Here is a 17,759-nt window from a genome sequence, read left to right as displayed (position 1 = left end):
CAGGCTCCAGAAAGGACACACCAATGGAAAACAGGTTTGAGATTCTGAAGCCTAAACTGGCAATTGGCAGAGTTCTCCTAGGGTACCACTAAGATACGGATTCTCGGTAACCTGCATGATGACTGAGCAACAAAAATGCATGATAAACTAGTGATGTCTACAATGGACACAGGCATGAGAAGGGGCAGCCCACACATCAGGTGTCTGGACTCCATCACCTAAGAGCTGAGTGACCTTAGGCAAGTTATTTAATCTCTCTGTGCTTTGGTTTTCTATTCTATGACTACAGAGATGAATAAACACATTGATACATGTAAAGCTGTTAGAACGATTCCTTAGCACAGTATGAGGTTTGAATAAATGTTAGCGATCATCGGCATCAGCTCGGCGAAGTGGAGAGAAAATGCTGTGATAGTGCTGGGAAACTTGGGTAAATGAAAAAATAGAGAGCTTGAAAAAAATGAAGAGGAAATGGATAAGAAAAAAGAGAAGGATCCAATCTGTTCGTGAGAAGGAACTCAACTGTTTGGGTTTTGAAAAACTGAAGGTTTCAGGATAATTAGAAGAAGAAGAAATTTAAATACGATGGAGTCTCCTGAAACTGGCATCAGCATCTGGACAGACCCAGAGAGCTTAAAAGCCACTCCAGGATTGGTCTTGTCAGAGACCCCAAAAAGGATCTACTTGCAGTGAAATGAGACCGCTTGCCAGGCTGAATTGCTGGGGACCATTGCAACACAGTTCAGGAAACTAGCTATGATAGCCACGGTGGCCCCAAATCTCAATTCAGGAGAAAGGTGAATAAGGTAGTGACACCCACTAATGAAAATATTAGAGTATTCAGCAATGAGGTGTTATAAATTTCACATACTTCCAATATGTAAAACGAAGCAAACTGTATTCAATCCAGATTTAATCATGGATAATGAGTTGTAATAAGCGAGACTGTTAAAACAAACGATGCCTTAAGAAATGCTCACTTCTGTAATGATCACAGGTTTCTCACAAGGGCCACTGGAGGTAAATCAGCAAAAGCTTCCTGAAGTGAGAATTCCCAGTTGAAGAATTTGAGACCCACGAGTTAAATACAGTTTAAGGGACCACAATCAGTGTGGTCTCATGAAAAGCCCTTATAAATACCAACAACATCTTAGACATCTGAGATTAGTCATGATGGATACTGGCTATTGCCAGTTACCATCCCGTGCTGACCAGAAACTTTTCAGGATCTGGCTACCTGGCAATTTCAACAAGAGTTGCTTTGTTATAGATACTAGTTATATTGAAATGCGTGATTTTTCCCCCCTTTAGTCTGGTTCTCCTTCCAAATGCCTTTCACATTTTATAGCTCAGGAGTTTTTAACTCCTTCCTGTCCTGCTGTCTCTCACGTGGGGTCTCCTCCTCTTCCACGTCCTGCCTAATTGGCATCTGATCTTTCAGTCCACTCCACTTACCTGGTCCCCTTTCTCATTACCAGTCCTTTGGGAAACTTTCCTCTCACCTATTATTTTTCTAAGATGTCACTGCAAAAGCTGTACTTCTTTGCTACCTAGTCTTCTAATTTCCCAAAGAAAGGAAGTAAATTTGTAAATGTCAGGGTTTCAGGTAAGGGGAGTTTATAGCTGGTAGTGGTGGTGGAGCGTGGACTGCTGTTCTTGTTTACATGCAAGAAATTCATAGAGCTCTTAGGTCTTGAAGAGACTGAAGTATGTATCTGTTTAAAACCCCTCTGTTATAACAAGGACACAGATTTATAGTTCTAAATCTGCTTCAAAATTTTGAAATGAGGCAAATACTTTGCCTAGAATCTTATTTATTCCATTATTACGATAAAGCTTCCTTTTTTTCATAATGGCAATTCATCCAAATCATTACATGGTTTTAGTTAGTGTAATCTAATAAATTATTATGCTTTGCACAATACTCTGACAACATTGGGAAATGTGATGTAATATCTGATCAGAGAATACAGAAAACAAAAAATTTGACCCAGACAGTACTGGTAAACTCCAGGCTATGTTCACAGCACAGACAGGTTTAGCCTCAAAATTAAAGCCATTTAATTATATACTATAAATGGCTGAATTGTATAGTATGTGGATTATTTTAAAAATTTAAATATTTTAAATAATTTAATAATTTAAATGGTTTTAAAACTATTTTAAAAAAACCGTAGCCTTGGATCAGAGTGATGGTTACACAACTTAAAAATTTGCTAATAAAGGGGGTGGTTGGGTGGCTTAGTTGGTTAAGCCTCTGACTTTGGCTCAGGTCATAATCTCATGGCTCATGGGTTCAAGCCCTGTGTTGGGCTCTATGCTGAGAGCTCAGAGCCTGGAGCCTGCTTTGGATTCTGTTTCTCCCTCTCCTTCTGCCCCTGTCCTGTTCACGCTCTTAGTCTCTCAGAAATGAATAAATGTTAAAAACATTTTTTAAAAATTGACTAAAAAATATTACTAACTTGCACACTGACAATGGGTGATATAAATTATACCTTGATAAAGATGAAAAACAGTTTTAACCTGATTTAACCTATTTGTGATGATCTGGGTTAAACACTGTGACTACTATCTGTCACCAAAAATGAGAAGAATTGGAATTGGAATTTCTTTGCCCTTGCTATCCTGTTTAGTTGGTGTGCCTTAAGTATAAATGTCACAGGGCCCTTTGAACCTAAGGTGGTTGTCAGGGCTCAGACTCCTTTGCAGAACATTCCCAGGCTGTCTGGCTTCCCTCTCCTCTCTTGTTTTCAATACCATTCCCTAAAGATAGCTTTTGCCATTGCTAGTGTGTCATTTACCACTTCTAATGATTCAGTTGGAGTTGATTTCTTGGAAGACTAAGCCAGCAAGCGGTGCTGTCCTCACTTTCTCTGCATCTTCCACTGAGGAATCCTAGACAAAGGACCCCATATCTAGTACAACCATGTGATCCTGCAGCCTCTCTGAGAAACAACTAACCTAGGATATGCTATTTCCCATGATGTGTCCAACCACCATCCTTCCCTCATTCCTTTGGACAGATGTGGGAATTGCTTTTCCAGAATTTGCGATAGGCTAGTTTGGATCATTTGTACTTTTTTTTTTTTTAATGTTTATTTTGAGAGAGTGCGTGAGTTGGAGAAGGCCAGAGAGAGAGGACAGAGAGAATCCCAAGCAGGTTCCGTGCTGTCACCATGGAGCCCATGTAGGGCTCCAGCTCATGAACTGTGAGATCATGAACTGAGCTGAAATCAAGAGTTGATGCTTACCTGACTGAGCCCCCCAGGATCATTTGCACCTTGTTTCCTTTAGTCAACTGAAGAGCAGAGCAGATTGGTTGGACTCTCCTGCTAAATTCTTGTCCATTTTATCTAAGTTCTGTAGAAACTAGTGCTCTGTAGTGGGCAGGCTACACATCTGTACATCCTGAACGAAATTGAAGAACCTTGAGGACTCAGGATTATATCAGATAATAAAACCCTTGATGGCAGCTTGGATTAGTCAATGGCCACTACCCTGCTGTTCAGAGCACCATCTGGAACATAGTCAAACTTGTCTACCTTTCCCTCCGATTACTAAGGCATTGGAGAAAACCTCCCTTTGTCTGTTTTTGACACTGGTGACAAACCCCTCTCTAGCCATCTCTAAAGCAAAGTCCTCTTCTGGTTAACAGAATTGCTGGCAAAAAAAATCAGAAATGCCCATTTGAAATGACTTACATTATGAAAGCCACACAAAACTTCTTGTCTTTTAATGCAGCTAGTAAATCATGATGGGGAGGAGGCAGAAAGGAGAATTTTAAGGACAACTGCTTTTTTATTTTTATTTTCCTTTTTATTTTTTGTGATTTCTTTATCAGACACAGTATATGTGTCAGCTATTCAACTCATCAAAAAGCAGAAAAGCATGCCAGGAAAGGAGAAATATTTTCTGTCTCTCTCTTCCTGTGAAAACTTCAGATGAGCTCATCTGTGTTCTCTCCTTTCAATGAAAGATATGCTCATCCTTCATCTTTTTCTCATTTTCCAGTGATGATGTCAGGCAGGCCTTACAGTATCTCTTTTGTGATCTTATAAAATCAATGACAACCAAAACCGTTTCCCTTATGGCCATGACCTCATCCATGGTCTACACCTGGGCAGGACTCATCTGCATTGGTAAGTAGAGCCAAACTCCACTGATCCAGCCTGAAGCAATTTGCCAGGAAACTACTGCTTTCCTTCAAAACCCTGCTTTACCATTCAGATTGGTTTCTGAGCAACTTGGCTGAGTGCTGAATCTGACTAGTCGAGATGGCTCTCCAATCTTTGTGCCCATCTCTCTGCACACCAGAAACTCTCCTTTTACCCAGAAGGATCTATACCTGATGTAAAGTAATAAGTACTTCAAAAAGTTAGGGATGTGACATTTCAGGGATATTCTTATGCTCCTCCCTACCTCCTCTTACCCTCCCATCTACTGTATGCTACTGTCATCTACATTCTTAGTAGTGAAACAGGTATCCAATTAAGTCAATTTAGGACAGAAAGGAATTTTGTGTCCTTGTTGTTTACATGGCTGTGGGCTTCCTTCTGAACCCAGGAAGTTGATAGGTTGATCCATTCTGAGATGCAAAGTATTCTCAAATCTCTGAGACTTAAAGATAAATCAACACATAATGGATGGGTGTGGAGAAAAGCAAAAGGATACTGGAGAAAATATTTTATGGGCCCAAATAAGGCAGAAGAAGGAAGATATGGCTATAATAGCATGTCTGAAGCTGAACTGTGTTTAAAGAAAAATTGTGTAGAGAGTAGCAATGGACCTAAAATGAATCTGAGAAGTGGAAATGGGAACACACTCTATACAGAGGAGGGAACAACCCAATAGAAGAGGTCTGGTTGTGAGCCAAGGAAAGCTCATCAGGCCTGCTTCCCTGTGGCCCAGGTGAAATATTCCTTACCACAAGCTATCTCCCTTGCTCTGTATCCAGGAAGGCTAGTCCTTTCCAGATGGCTAATTCAACTTCCCCAGCTGGCATCGAGATGTTGAGAGCGAGGTGCTCTATCTACAAAGGGTGTGTGAGCATTCTGGTCTCTGAAAAGAAGTCTTCCCTACTGTAAAAATAACATGGCTTTTGTTTTATGCATTATCTTCCCAATAACAATAGCTAACAAATATTGAGTGCTTGCTATGTGCCAGGCACAATTATAAGCATTTTGTATGAATGAATGTATTTAATCTTCACAAAACCCCTCTGAATCATGTGCTATTCTTATCACCATTTACAAAGGAAGAAGCCAAGTCAGAGAGAGTAAAGAAGTCGCTCGAGGTTATATAGCCAGGAAGTAATAGAGCCAGGAATATAATCCAGACCATGAGGCCACAGAGCCCTCAACCTTAACTGTCATGCTCTGCTTGCTCTTGTGAATTAGTATGAACAAATTTCCCCACTTCTGGTCAACTCAGGCACACTGGCAAGACCAAAGTTCATACCCTTTTTACAAAATCATGGAGACACCGGAGTATCTTGAGTCTCGAAAGGATGTTTTTCCCTTTTGGTCTAATATTCATACTGAAGTAAAGGCAAACAAGCAAACAAACAAACAAACAAACAAAACCTGCCATGTTTTTAGAAGTCCAGAAGCACTGAGATTTACCATGAAGGTTAAAAAAATTTTTTTAATGTTTATTTACTTTTAAGAGAGAGAGAGAAAGACAGACTGTGAGCAGGGGAGGGGCAGAGAGAGCGAGGGAGACACAGAATCCGTGGCAGGCTCTAGGCTCTGAGCTGTTAGCACAGAGACCGACGCAGGGTTTGAATTCACAAACCGTGAGATCATGACCTGAGCTGAAGTTGGAGGCTTATGGGACTGAGCCGCCCAGGTGCCCCTTACTACGAAGATTGAATTGCAAGTGAGCTGCATCCATTCCTAAGTCTGTACACAGAGTATAGTCTGTGAAGACTTATAATGAAAAATACATGGAAGCAAACTCAGACTAATGTTTTACACGTTTTAGAATTGCTTTCAGGATGTATTTAATTTTAGAAAAGCTAGAGAAAGAAAAAAATAAAAAACATGTATTGAGTGTGAACTATGTGCCGGGCATTGGGCTAGGTGCTTTTTCACATGCACAGTCTTATTTAACTCACAACAATCCCATAAAATATTATTAATTTCATTTTTTACAGATGAGAATGAAAACTCAGTGAGGTTATATACTTTGTTCAAGATAAGCAGTATAATTGGTAATCAAATCAGAAAGGCTTGACACCCACTGTCCCCTTATATTTAGTGTGTATTTGGGTGGTATTTTATACACCACTACACGGGATCTTGCATACATTTGAAGGAAATTATAATTATGTCTCGATTTTAGGTAGTCCTATATACATCTATTGCCTTTACTAGTCTGTAAGCATTATGGAGCACAAAACTCAGGCCTTATTTACTGCTCAGTGTTGCACACTACTTGTCAGAGGGTGTGCCTGGAACAGTAGCTGGTGTGCCACTTAATACTAGGTGTTGTCACTAGTGCGGTGTAGCAGATAATCCCAGGTAAAGACACAAATACAATCTTAAGGCAATGCAGGCACATTTGGAGCCTTAATTTTTCACCCGACTGTTGGATTCGTCAGCAGACCTGAATGAACCCCTGCACCGAAGTACAAGGGCACAGTCCCAGGGGTGGTGTTTGTGATCTAATTCTTCGGTCAAACCCTTTCCTTCCATTCCCTAGTGCCTCTTTTGCCGCTCTCTCTGTTCTGGCCTTGAATGCTTTGGCAGCCTCCAATAGCTCTTCTTCAAAGAGCTGAAGACAAGTCTGATGTTACAATTGCCTTACTTAATTCCAGACAGGTTTCCATTCACCGTATTAAATTCAGGTGAACAAAGGGTATTTAGTCTGTGACACAGCTGAACCGTATCAGGATAAATATAAACAAGAGAGTTAAGTCCGTAAGAGCCACTCTTTGCCAACAATTGGAAGGATGTTGGCAGCGCCCCTGCTAAGGCAGGTTGGAGTGTGGAAGGCAGGAGAGATTTTAAGAGATTGGTGCGGTGCATCTGGCCTCTGTATAAAGAGGGGAATAAAGATTGTAAACTGGAATACATTAGGAGAAAAGCGAGTGTTCTATTCACACACACAAAAACTAGGCATTAATATCAGTCTTTAATCTACCCCTGGGCCCCTCAGCTTGCCTTATTCATTGCTGCCTTTCATCTTCCCTGGAAAGCCTCTTGCTAAAGGTCCCTTTCCAGATCAGCCTTAGGTCATGGGGACAGAAATACTGTTGCAAAATAGATATGCAAGGGAGTAGCATGTGTGACTGGAGAAGAGTGTGACAACATAATCCCAGCATGGACTGATGAGGTCAGTGTGGGGTGATGGTCGCTTTTCTAGCATCTATGGAATCATTTGACGGGAGCAGCAGCTGAAAAGAATAAAACAAACACAGGCAACACACCACCAAAAAGACTGCTTGGCCCAGATCTCAGAGAAAAAAGATCCTATCTCAGTAGGATAGGTGGGGAGGGAACAATGAGCTGGGAGTTAAGAGGCCTCCCTTCTTATCTCTACAACTAGCTGAGTGGCTGCATGACCTTAGTGGTTACCTGGCCTCTAAGAAATGAAGGCACTGGTGCAGTTGATATCTAAGGTCTTCTTCAGTTTCAAAGGCACGGATTTGTGTCCTGTGTAAATGAGGTTTTATAAAGCACACAATGACAAGACTACAGCCTTGGGAGGCATCATATTCTGCATTGCAATGTTCTTATGTCACATGTGTAGAATGTTTTGCTTAACCTCTATGGATACAGGGAAAGCGTTGGCAGGTGCATTAGAGCAAGAGGTTGATATAAAACAGAATCAGAGAGAAGAACGCTTCTGCTTTAAACCATGACCACAGAATTCCAACTACCCAGGAGTCTTACAGTCTTCTCTGCAACAGGTGAAACAAGGAGCAATGACAGGATCCTCAAGGAGCATTCAATGATCTCAGGTCATAATTCATATTCTCTAACATGTTATTTAGTGGGACACAACTCCTTTGCTCATGTCATCCTTTCTTCCTGGAATATTTCACCCGCCTTGACTTATCAAAATCCACTCATTCTGACTCTGAAATCTCCCAGATGGAATGAAATGTCTTTGCACACCCTTAGGTTATCATTTATAGCACTTATTGCATTTTACCTCATATTATACTTCATCACCATTTAATTATAACTATAGGTTATGACCTTTCTGAAGGCAGGGTATAAATCTCATTTATGGATGTGCTCCTGGGCTGGCTTGGCACACTGTATGTATCTACTCAATAACGGTGCAGTAGTGAATCAAAGGACGCGGGATTTTCATGTTACCTGCTAATGTGACGGCAATGGAGACGGAGTCATATCCCAAGGCATTTGTGGCATTACAAGTGTAGAAACCCACATCAGCTTCCACTGGTGCCAGGATCTGTAAGGAATCATCGGGCTGCAGAAGAATTCTGGAGCAACAGAAAAGAAACATAGACCTGGTCATGTCAGGTGCCTCCCTTTTGGAATTCAATACTGGCAAGGCGGGAGGGAACAGCATTTTAAGACAGAGACAAACCAGCCAGAGTGACACTCAGGAACTCAGGCTCTCTTGCCACTATGATTGGTGTGATTCCGATAGCAACCCCAAATGAGCTTTTTTTGATTACTTAAGCAGCTTGTTGATTACTTGGTCTAAAAATACCAGTGGGAGTAGACAGCAGATGTGCACTGAATACATAGAACACCCATGACAGGGATCAGAGGGCATGCTGGAATGAATGGTGCAGATGGGATTTGCAAAAGGCTTATTAAAGAAAAGGAAAAATCATAAAGGAGGACTGGAGCTTTATTGGATGGTGGAAAGTAGGCAGAGCTCCTAAATATGGAGAAAAGCATCTGGAGTAAAGACTCAGAGGGAGGTGAGAGGAAGCCAAGAGTCAAAAATATTGATGAGAGAATCTTGATGCATATGTTTAAGGAAATTGTATGCCTAACTGCCTCTCAGTTCTAGGTAGTCATACATACATCTATTACCTTTATTAGTCTGTGAACATAATGGGGTATAATACTCAGATCTAATTATTTCCTATAATACTTAATAAAAGACCATCTGTAGGAAAGGTGCACAGTAGAATGGAGGCAAAACCTGCCCATTAGGGCAAGGTAGAGAATCCCAGAAAAATCCCTATGTAGTTCAGACACACTGCTTTCCCTGAAAAGAATAACAAGAATTACATTGTGAGTGTCTAGCATGAGCTTCAAAACCAGTCTCAGTCTACTATTTTTTCTTTTCTGGATTATGTCATGTCTAAGAACCACCTGCTATATCATGGCAGTTAGGGACAGATGATGACTTGAAGCTGATGTCTCGGTGACCTGGTGAGGCTGATGATAACTAGAATCTGTTGGTGGAGGTGGGAATCTGGACAGGTAGGAAGGAGAACAGGGTAGGAAGCTCAGAGATTCAGTGCCTGGACCTGCCATGGCCTTAGGTTGGTAAATCATTCAACACACAGAAATGCCTTAGAGGTGGCTTCTGGCCCCCTAGAGCCAGTAATTTCCATCTTTGTGAAAATTTCCACCTCCCTAGTTTCAAAAGGCCCAAAGATCTGTTTACCTAATATCACGTTAACATCCATCTGCAGGAGGTAAGTTGGAAACAGAGGCCATTTTTCAGGAAAGGGGGAAAAGCACATGAAAATGTCAGAAGAACTCAGAAGACTTGTTGGTGAAATTAACATGAGGAGTCAGACCTCCTGCCCCAGCTACACGTTCTCCCCACTATACAATTCTTTTCTTTCTTCACTGTTTCTCCTGTTGGGGCCTCTCCAGACTCTATGAGACTAGCATTTTTGCAGTGCCTCTCATCAGCTCATAGTTATTTTGAGGTGGGCGACCAGTCTGGCAATGAATCAGGCCTCCTCAAGTGTGTCTTTGGCCTTGGGCCTACTGCACTGCTTATTCTTACCTCCTGTCAGGGGAGGTGGAGGAAGGATGAAAAGCAAGGTTTACATGTATCAATCTTCAATCTAGTTATGCAGTTCTGGTAATAATGGGGAAGAAAATAGAAAACCGCAGCTAAAGAGAAGTTTCTGGATGGTCTGTGTTTGATTCAGACCATTCCAGACCATCACCCCCTACTGCTGAGGACAGTCAAGCTTGTGTGGCATTGAACTTGAGCTGAAGCTTCATGAGGGATGGGAGAGAGGCCACAGTAAACTATTGTAAAACTTATTCATTCACACATCCATCAAATGTGAAGTGTTTTTTTTTTTTGAAGTCAAACAACTACATGGTAGTTTCTTTTAGAGAAGCTAATAAGAGAAAGAGGACTATCCAAATTTCTTATCTCTGGTAAACCATATAATATGTAATAATGTCACTAAAAAGAATCTTAATGGACACTACATATTATCATTGTTAAATCTCTTCAGGTATTCAGGCTGTTTTAAAGAAAATTAAAGATTGACTTTATTATTTAAGTCATTATGATGTCCCAAGAACATGTAGGCCTCCATAATGCTTTCCAAACAGCAATAATAAAAGCAGGCTTAATCAAATTTCATGATAGTTGAGTTTAGTCCATCATTACTCAGTTTTACTATACTCAAAAAGTAGGGATTAGAATTTGCTAAATTCCCAAATCCATTGGGATAGCTGCCTCAAACCAGCACCCTCTGTCTCTTCCCTACAGAAAGGTTTCTTGAATTGAACATTCGGAGAAGGAGGCTACAAGACATGTCTTTTGAACTTTATTTTGGTCCTGGTATTGCTTATGTAGTCACCACTGGCAGATCCCTTTACCTTCCTACATTTCAGCTTATCAACATCTCAAACCCAGTTGAAGTAGGTTTACTTACACAGCAGAGGACACTGTAAAAAATGAGGTATATAAGGAATTTCCAGACTATCTTTTAGTATTTCCAATGATGCTTTTATTAGTAATATTGGACACTCTGAATGAAGAATTAAATGCAAGGAAGGACGGGAGTGGTAAAGACTGTAAGAAAANATTAGATTTTCATATTCAGATCATTTTTCCCCCACAGAACTACTGTATCTGCCTGATCTCATGCAGGAGGTGTAAACCACAGTGGATCTGAACCACTTACCTTTTAAGATGAGGGTTAGCTTTTGCACAGGTGCTACTGAGTGAGCCACAATGCTTTCTGAGCATGCCCGAGGCTTCAAAAAGATTCCCACAGAGGTGATAAAGAGGAGGAGGAGAGCTTTCACACCAGGCTAAATGCCATAAGGGTCTGAACTAGAATGGCAATTGTGGGAATGGAAAGGAATGAACCTAGACCTTGAGATTCACCATTTGCATGTTCTTTTATTCCATAAAATGTGTATACAGAGATAAAGATGATAAAGTATTTGCCTTCATACAAACAGTCTTAAATATTATCTTAAGACAAAACCTACATGGGACAAAATCTGAAATTGTCACTTATTGGATATACTTTCAAATTACTTACACTCATAAAACTGAACTCTTTAGCTGAAGGGGGGCTACAGAGTTATTTGGTAACAGAGTCAGAATTTGAAGTAGAGTCTTAGTCTAACATTCTTTTTTTCCATGTATCATGTCTTTGATATGTCCTTCACATTGGTAGTTGAGGGTTTGGAGGCTGCCTCCAGGGGGAGCAGTAGTTACGGAGAGGGTTCCCATGCAGGGCTCTCTAGGAAACATGACAGGGCAAAGGAAAGGGCTTGATATAGAGACTGAGGTTCACTTTAGACTATCTAGCCTGGCATCTAGGAGAGAGATTCCTGGGGAAAAAACGTTTTCTTTGTATTTCAGGCGTCTACTCTATTAATTTAACTTAATTTGTTAGTAGCTGATTTCTGTCAGCTTGTATTTAGTTTTCAGATTTGACAGGCCTGTTTTAGAATGCACAGGCACAGAAACATGGTGCTGCTTTCCAAGCAAAACCAGAAAGATTTCTCTGGGGTTGTTTTGGAATTTAAGGAATCAGAGAATGAGGGGACATGGAATGGGGCATAATTAAGGCCTACATAGAAAATGGTCCTGTGGTCACATTAGGTATATTAATACTAGCTGCCTTTCTCCCATACCCATACCCCACTTCCTTTTTGGTTTACTGAGCTAAAACTTAACGGCTTTATTTCTTTGGTTATGCTGTTAGCCAGAAAATTAAGGACTTTTGCTTTTCTGGTGGCCTTGTAAGCTTTTTTTATGACAGCATGTCTTCTAAAGCATTCTAGCAATGAAGGAGCAGCTGGGAGAATAAAAATAATTGCTATAGTTATAGAAGTATGGCCCCGATCAACCCTGTGAGTAGGCTATGGACAAAGTGTCCATGGGCCAGTCCTATCAAGGACAAGCTCCTTGAAGTGAAGTTGTCTCCTCTGCATGTGTAATGGTCAGTGAGAAAGTACTCTTGTTTGAAAAGGAGGCAGCTCTGGGGATCTAAAAGAAAGCCTCTAGCAATTCTGTGAGTGGGGTGGCATCATGATGCCTTATGAATCCTTGGCTCAACTGTGAACATCACAGTCTTGTGCAAGCCCATCTCTCAAAGTGAACACCATGGCTGACCACGTTTAGCTGCTGTGGAGAAGAAGCCTTCTGATTTCAGTTGAGAGAGACAGAGTCATGTGGAGGTCTTAGGTAAGCTTTTCAAATCTGAGCTTACAAGTTCTTTCTACAAATAGAGGATAATACTGACCTCAGACAGTTCTTAGGAGGATCAAATAAAGGAGTATATAGACCCATTCTTATGGTTTTGTAAGTAAAATAAATCAGCTTCAACATCAAATGCATCTAACGAATTAGTATTTTTTAAAATGATGCAGGTGGTGGTAACCTGTGTTACCATCTTGGAACTCCTCCTTTTTGAGAGGAAATTTTAAAAGTCTGGGCACAGAAATAGCCACGGACTATACAGGCCATGATGCTGTACCATCTCAGGCCTCCCACCCTGACAAGCAAGCACTTTTTTTTTTTTTTTTTAATGTAGGCTTCATGTCCAGGATAGAGCCCAATGCAAGGCCTAAACCCATGACCCTGATACCTAGAGTCAGACCAAGCCACCCACGTAACTCTGATAAACAAACATTCTCAGACCCATTTTAGGTCTCAACACAGGACTGAATGCTGGAAATCATGGGTACATTCTCTTTAGAACAGTATCTTCCTCTTTTTGCAAACCTAGCCTGTCCCACATCCCAGCAGAAACTTGTTGCTCTAGTCAAGATGGCCTCTTTTGGCTCTCCTTGTCATTAGCTTGGGGCTGAATTCATGCTCTTTCTCCTTGCATCTATCCTTCCAAATTCTCCCTTTCAATTAAGAATGAGTCAAGTTCTACCTCTTGTGTTACCACTGTCTACAAGAATTTCTCCCTTTCCTGATCATCCAGAGTTGTTTTGAGCTATACTACAAAACCTTTTCTACTCTCCAAGGTCTCATCTTTTTAGTTAGGTGGTAATACTTCAAGGGCTGACAGTCTTTAACCTTTTTCATAGTTCCCTCTTCAATATGCAGCACAGTGCCAGTGCACTGGATAGATACTTCAGAATAATGGAGCTAAAAGTGATCATGCTGACAATATAGCATAGTGGTTAAGACAGCAGACTCTGGAGCTGCCGGGGTTCAAACCCCAGCTTTATCCTTAGTCACTTTATAACCTCAGGCAAGTTATTTCTTAACTTCTGAATGTCACAGTTTCCTTATCTACAGAATGAGGAGAATTATAGCACCTGTCTAGGATTGTTGTGACCATTCTACCTGAGCTCAAGGTATTTAAAGAATGCAAATGACTCCTTGGGATGAGCACTGGGTGTTGTACGTAAGCCAATTTGACAATACATTATATTAAATAAACCAAAAGCAAACAAAAAGAATGCAGATGAGTGAGTGCCTGATGTGTTAAAACCCCAGGAAATACAGGTTGTTGCTGTTATTGTCATGACCGTCACCATTATCTGCTCTTCATGTCTGAGCCTATGTATTTTGGATGTTGTGAGGAACCATTCTGACAAGGGTAAATGCCTGAGAAATGGAGAGCTTTCAAGGAATAAAACACCAACCGGGCACACGGATGGGGGGCAGACAAGGGTTTTTGTGTGTGAGTGAGCAGAGTGAGCCACAATCCTTAACCCTGGTGGTGGCACTAGGGGTGGGAAGGAGGAGCAGAGACTGAGAGGTCACATGGCATGGCAGGTTGGCAACCATCTCAGTTCTATTCTTGACTCCCAAATTTCTGAGTAAGTACAACTACTTATTTTCATAATTGCCTTAACACTATTAACCAAATGCTGAAATCTTAGAACACTTTTTAAAAAAAGCCAGAATCCTGCAATTGCAAAAAAAAGCGTATAAATAATGACTAAAAGTATGAGATTTAGAAAAATGTGAGCCTACAAGGAAATACATGAAGTGAAAGCCAGCTGTGTAAAGAACATCAGCTCCAAACTCCTAGGAGGAGATTCCGAGGACTCTTTCTTACTCTGAGATGCAGGTGTTTTATTTTTTTTTCCTCTGCTTAGAAATTTTTTAGATTAGGATAATCAAATCTAGCACAAAGGGATAGTGGGGGCTGTTACTTATTAGACAAGTGTATAAGCTTTCTATAATTTTATTCTGTCATATTAGGAGATTGATATTTTTATCCCTTTTGAGAGAGAAAGCAGAAGCTCAGAGAAGTGAAGCAACTTGCTCAGCTAGTGTGTGGCGGACTCGGGAATGGGGAGTGAACTCTGACCTTAAAAAAACCTGACCATATCCAGGCATCCACTGGGGCCTAATAGTAAGCCATGTGGTTTGGCTTCATTTTTGGTCGGGGGTAATTTTTGCCAAGGTTCGTAGTTACTCAGGGAAATGGACAATAACAAGAATATTCTGGATGTTAAATAACTAGAAGGCATGTGGTTTGGCCTCATTTTTGGTAGGGGGTAATTTATGCCAAAGTTTGTAGTTACTCAGGGAAATGGATAATCACTCACAAGAATATTCTAGATTTTAAATAGCTTGAAGCTGGAGGAAAAAAAAGAATGCTGTGAGGAGACCTCCTCTGTGAGCGAGATTTTTTTTTTCTTCTGAAACCAAAAATTACAGCAGCCTAGAGACTTGCAAGGGAGAGTTTTGTTTTGTACAGATATTTTGGGGAACAGAGTTGAGGTTCACCAGGAGTGTCATATCACCGTTTGGCTGGGGCAACGTTTTATAACCTTGGCTGTTTTTAATGTAATTGCCAACGAAAAGTTATTTGATGCTGGAAGCTTCAGGGCTGCTCCAGGTGGATGTATAGAAAATATTCCTGGAATGGGAAAGGCCACCTGACCACACATTCTTAACCCTGTCCTAATACTTTCTGCCAAACTCTTCAACTGCTTTCTCTTCAGAAACTCCTGAAATCTTGAATTTGTTAATACTTGTAGTTTTATTTGCTAGCTGGGTAATTCATTTCAAACCGTCAGCCTAGGCATGAAATGACTCTGACTTGATTTCCTATTTGCCTGGGAGAGAGATCAAACTCTGGTCACAGCTGCCACCTGCTTTTGTCAATAGAGTTTTATTGGAACACCACCATGCTCGTTTAAGTGCTTTCTGTTACTGCTCTTATGCTACACTGGATGAAATGAAGGGTTGGGGCAAACATAGGATGGCTTGCAAAGCCTAAAATGCTTATTATCTGGCCCTTTGCAAGAAGAGTTTGCTGGCTCTGACCTAGAACATCGAAGAAGTTTTGCTTCAGGTCTGTTTCAGTGCCTTCCTCATTTATAACAATGCTAACCATTTTATCAGAACTCTGCCTTTTTCTAGGACCATTTTTCTAAGAAGAATAGATGCCAGGAGGATCTTTGGAGGCCTCCTAACCTTTCTGGGAATAGACAAGGCTGGACTCTAAGCTTCACTTGTGCTACCTGGTTGTCACTATCTTGTGTCCTCTGATGCTCTTGTGATGTTTGCATTGACCTTCANAGAACTATGTATTTACTGAGATGGCCCCCATTCCTCTGACTTGCTATTCTTATAGTTTTCAACTGGGCAAAACATTTGTTACCCCCACTTCCTTTAGTTTTACGAAGGAAACAAGCCAAACCAAACTAAAACTGGTTTCTTCTCTATCTGCCCTGCTTCCAGTTTTTATAATCTCTGCAAACTTGGAAACTGCATTTCATGTGCTTATGACTTTTACATATAGCGTTATGCACAACTGTGGTTCTGAAATTGACCCTGGAGGCATTTCCCATTTGATTCTCTCTTCCATTCTGAGAAGTTTCCATCTGTAAATACTCTGTGTTGCCCAGGCCAAAGGCTTCCAAGTACTCCTTAATTCATCTCCTATTCAACACCACTTTGGAAAGTTGTCTAAAACTGTCTGGGAAGTATAAGCATAGAGAGCATACACATTTCTCTTTTCTACCAGACCAGAAACAAAAGCAAAAAAAAATGTCAGAAGAATATAAGTATTCTCTCCTATTGTCTAGATTTAGGCTAATTCTCTATCACACTATGTTTTCCCTGAAACCTTTCTATTTCATCTCTTTGAACAACTACCTAGGTTGTTCCTAGGTTCCTCAAAATGAGAATAAAGCTCCTTATTTTGTGATGTCCTGGAAGATGGTATGATAGAATGACACTCTATGTATGTATGTATCTATATGATTATATATATCTATATATAGGACTATAGATACTGACATATAGGCATCCATTGTCTGTCAGGCATTTTACAGATATTATCTGTTCTTCATATTCTTGCTCTTCTGTAGGGTCAGTATAATTGATTTAATATAACCAGTGAGAAAGCCAAGGTACAGAGGAGTTAAAGAGGACTCACATGGATACTAAGTGGCAGAACTGGAATTCCAGCCTAAATTGCTCTGATTCTTAGGTTGGAAGAATCTTTCTACCACTGTGGGCTGCTCTCTGTGTTAACCGATGTACCATCAGGCTGCTCTTCCTGACCAAGGTGGGTGGGTAGGTCAGAAATGACAAGCATGAATCAGGCAGACCCTGAATAGAAGGAAATCAGGGACAGGCTTAGGGGTCAAAAGGCAGAAACTCCTTGACATTCCCTATGATTTCATGTAGATAGATTATCACATGTGAGCCCCTTCTCACCCTAAGAAGGAATCAGTGTTTTCTTCAAAGTATAGTTTCATATTATTCTTAATGTTCATCCTCATTCCTAAGAAAAATCCCATAACTTTTAGGTCTTATTTAAATGCTTTAAGTCTTATATTAACTGAACTATGTATATTATATTGACTGTAGCTCACTCTTGGACCAGAGTGTTGAATGGCAAACCGAGACTTCTCTGCCAGTGTGGGTTATCAGAAGTGTTTAGATTTTCTTAAAGGAAAGGATCAATCTTCAGCCAGCTTTCCTCCCAATTTGGTAATCGTACTTCCAGCGCCTATTTTAGAGAATCTGGCTCTTCTTTTCTATAAGGAAATCAGCAGTGTCCTTACAAATGTTGTTTCTGGATTTAGGTTCAGATGTAGGAATACTGAATGTACATCTGTCCATATTACATGAGATTCCTGGTATTAGATGTGGGGAAGAGTTACCTGTGAGATTCTTTGACTAGTGTTATACCCCATTCAAATGCAAACTGGGGTTAGCTTCTGCCTGAATTTCAGCTCAATGTGTTGAAGTGTAGGAGGGCCTACTAAGTGTTCAGTGTTTACACAGAGCAACTGAAAAGCAAGGAACAGTTTAGTTTCATCTTGCTTGTGGTCTAGGTCTCTAGACACACATGCACAGGCCATAAACACTGTAAACATTCACAGTTAGGGTTGCAA

At 40.7% G+C, this 17,759-nt stretch overlaps 1 protein-coding gene across 1 annotated transcript in view; it reads right to left on the bottom strand.

The window, feature by feature from the left end:
- Positions 1-17,759, bottom strand: part of ADAMTSL1 (ADAMTS like 1) — a gene marked incomplete at its 5' end in the record, with an annotated part of 912,424 nt that overhangs the window by 101,987 nt on the left and 792,678 nt on the right. Inside the window, one exon of the mRNA XM_077765085.1 lies at positions 8,328-8,455. Within this exon, the coding sequence (XP_077621211.1) occupies positions 8,328-8,455 (128 nt within the window). The remainder of the gene's footprint in view (positions 1-8,327; positions 8,456-17,759) is intronic.

This window comes from Crocuta crocuta, unplaced genomic scaffold, assembly GCF_008692635.1.
Source record: "Crocuta crocuta isolate KB4526 unplaced genomic scaffold, BGI_CrCroc_1.0 scaffold687, whole genome shotgun sequence".
Lineage (NCBI taxonomy): Eukaryota > Metazoa > Chordata > Mammalia > Carnivora > Hyaenidae > Crocuta > Crocuta crocuta.
The sequence above is the reverse complement of the archived record's forward strand: the minus strand, read 5'-3'. Positions and strand labels throughout refer to the sequence as shown.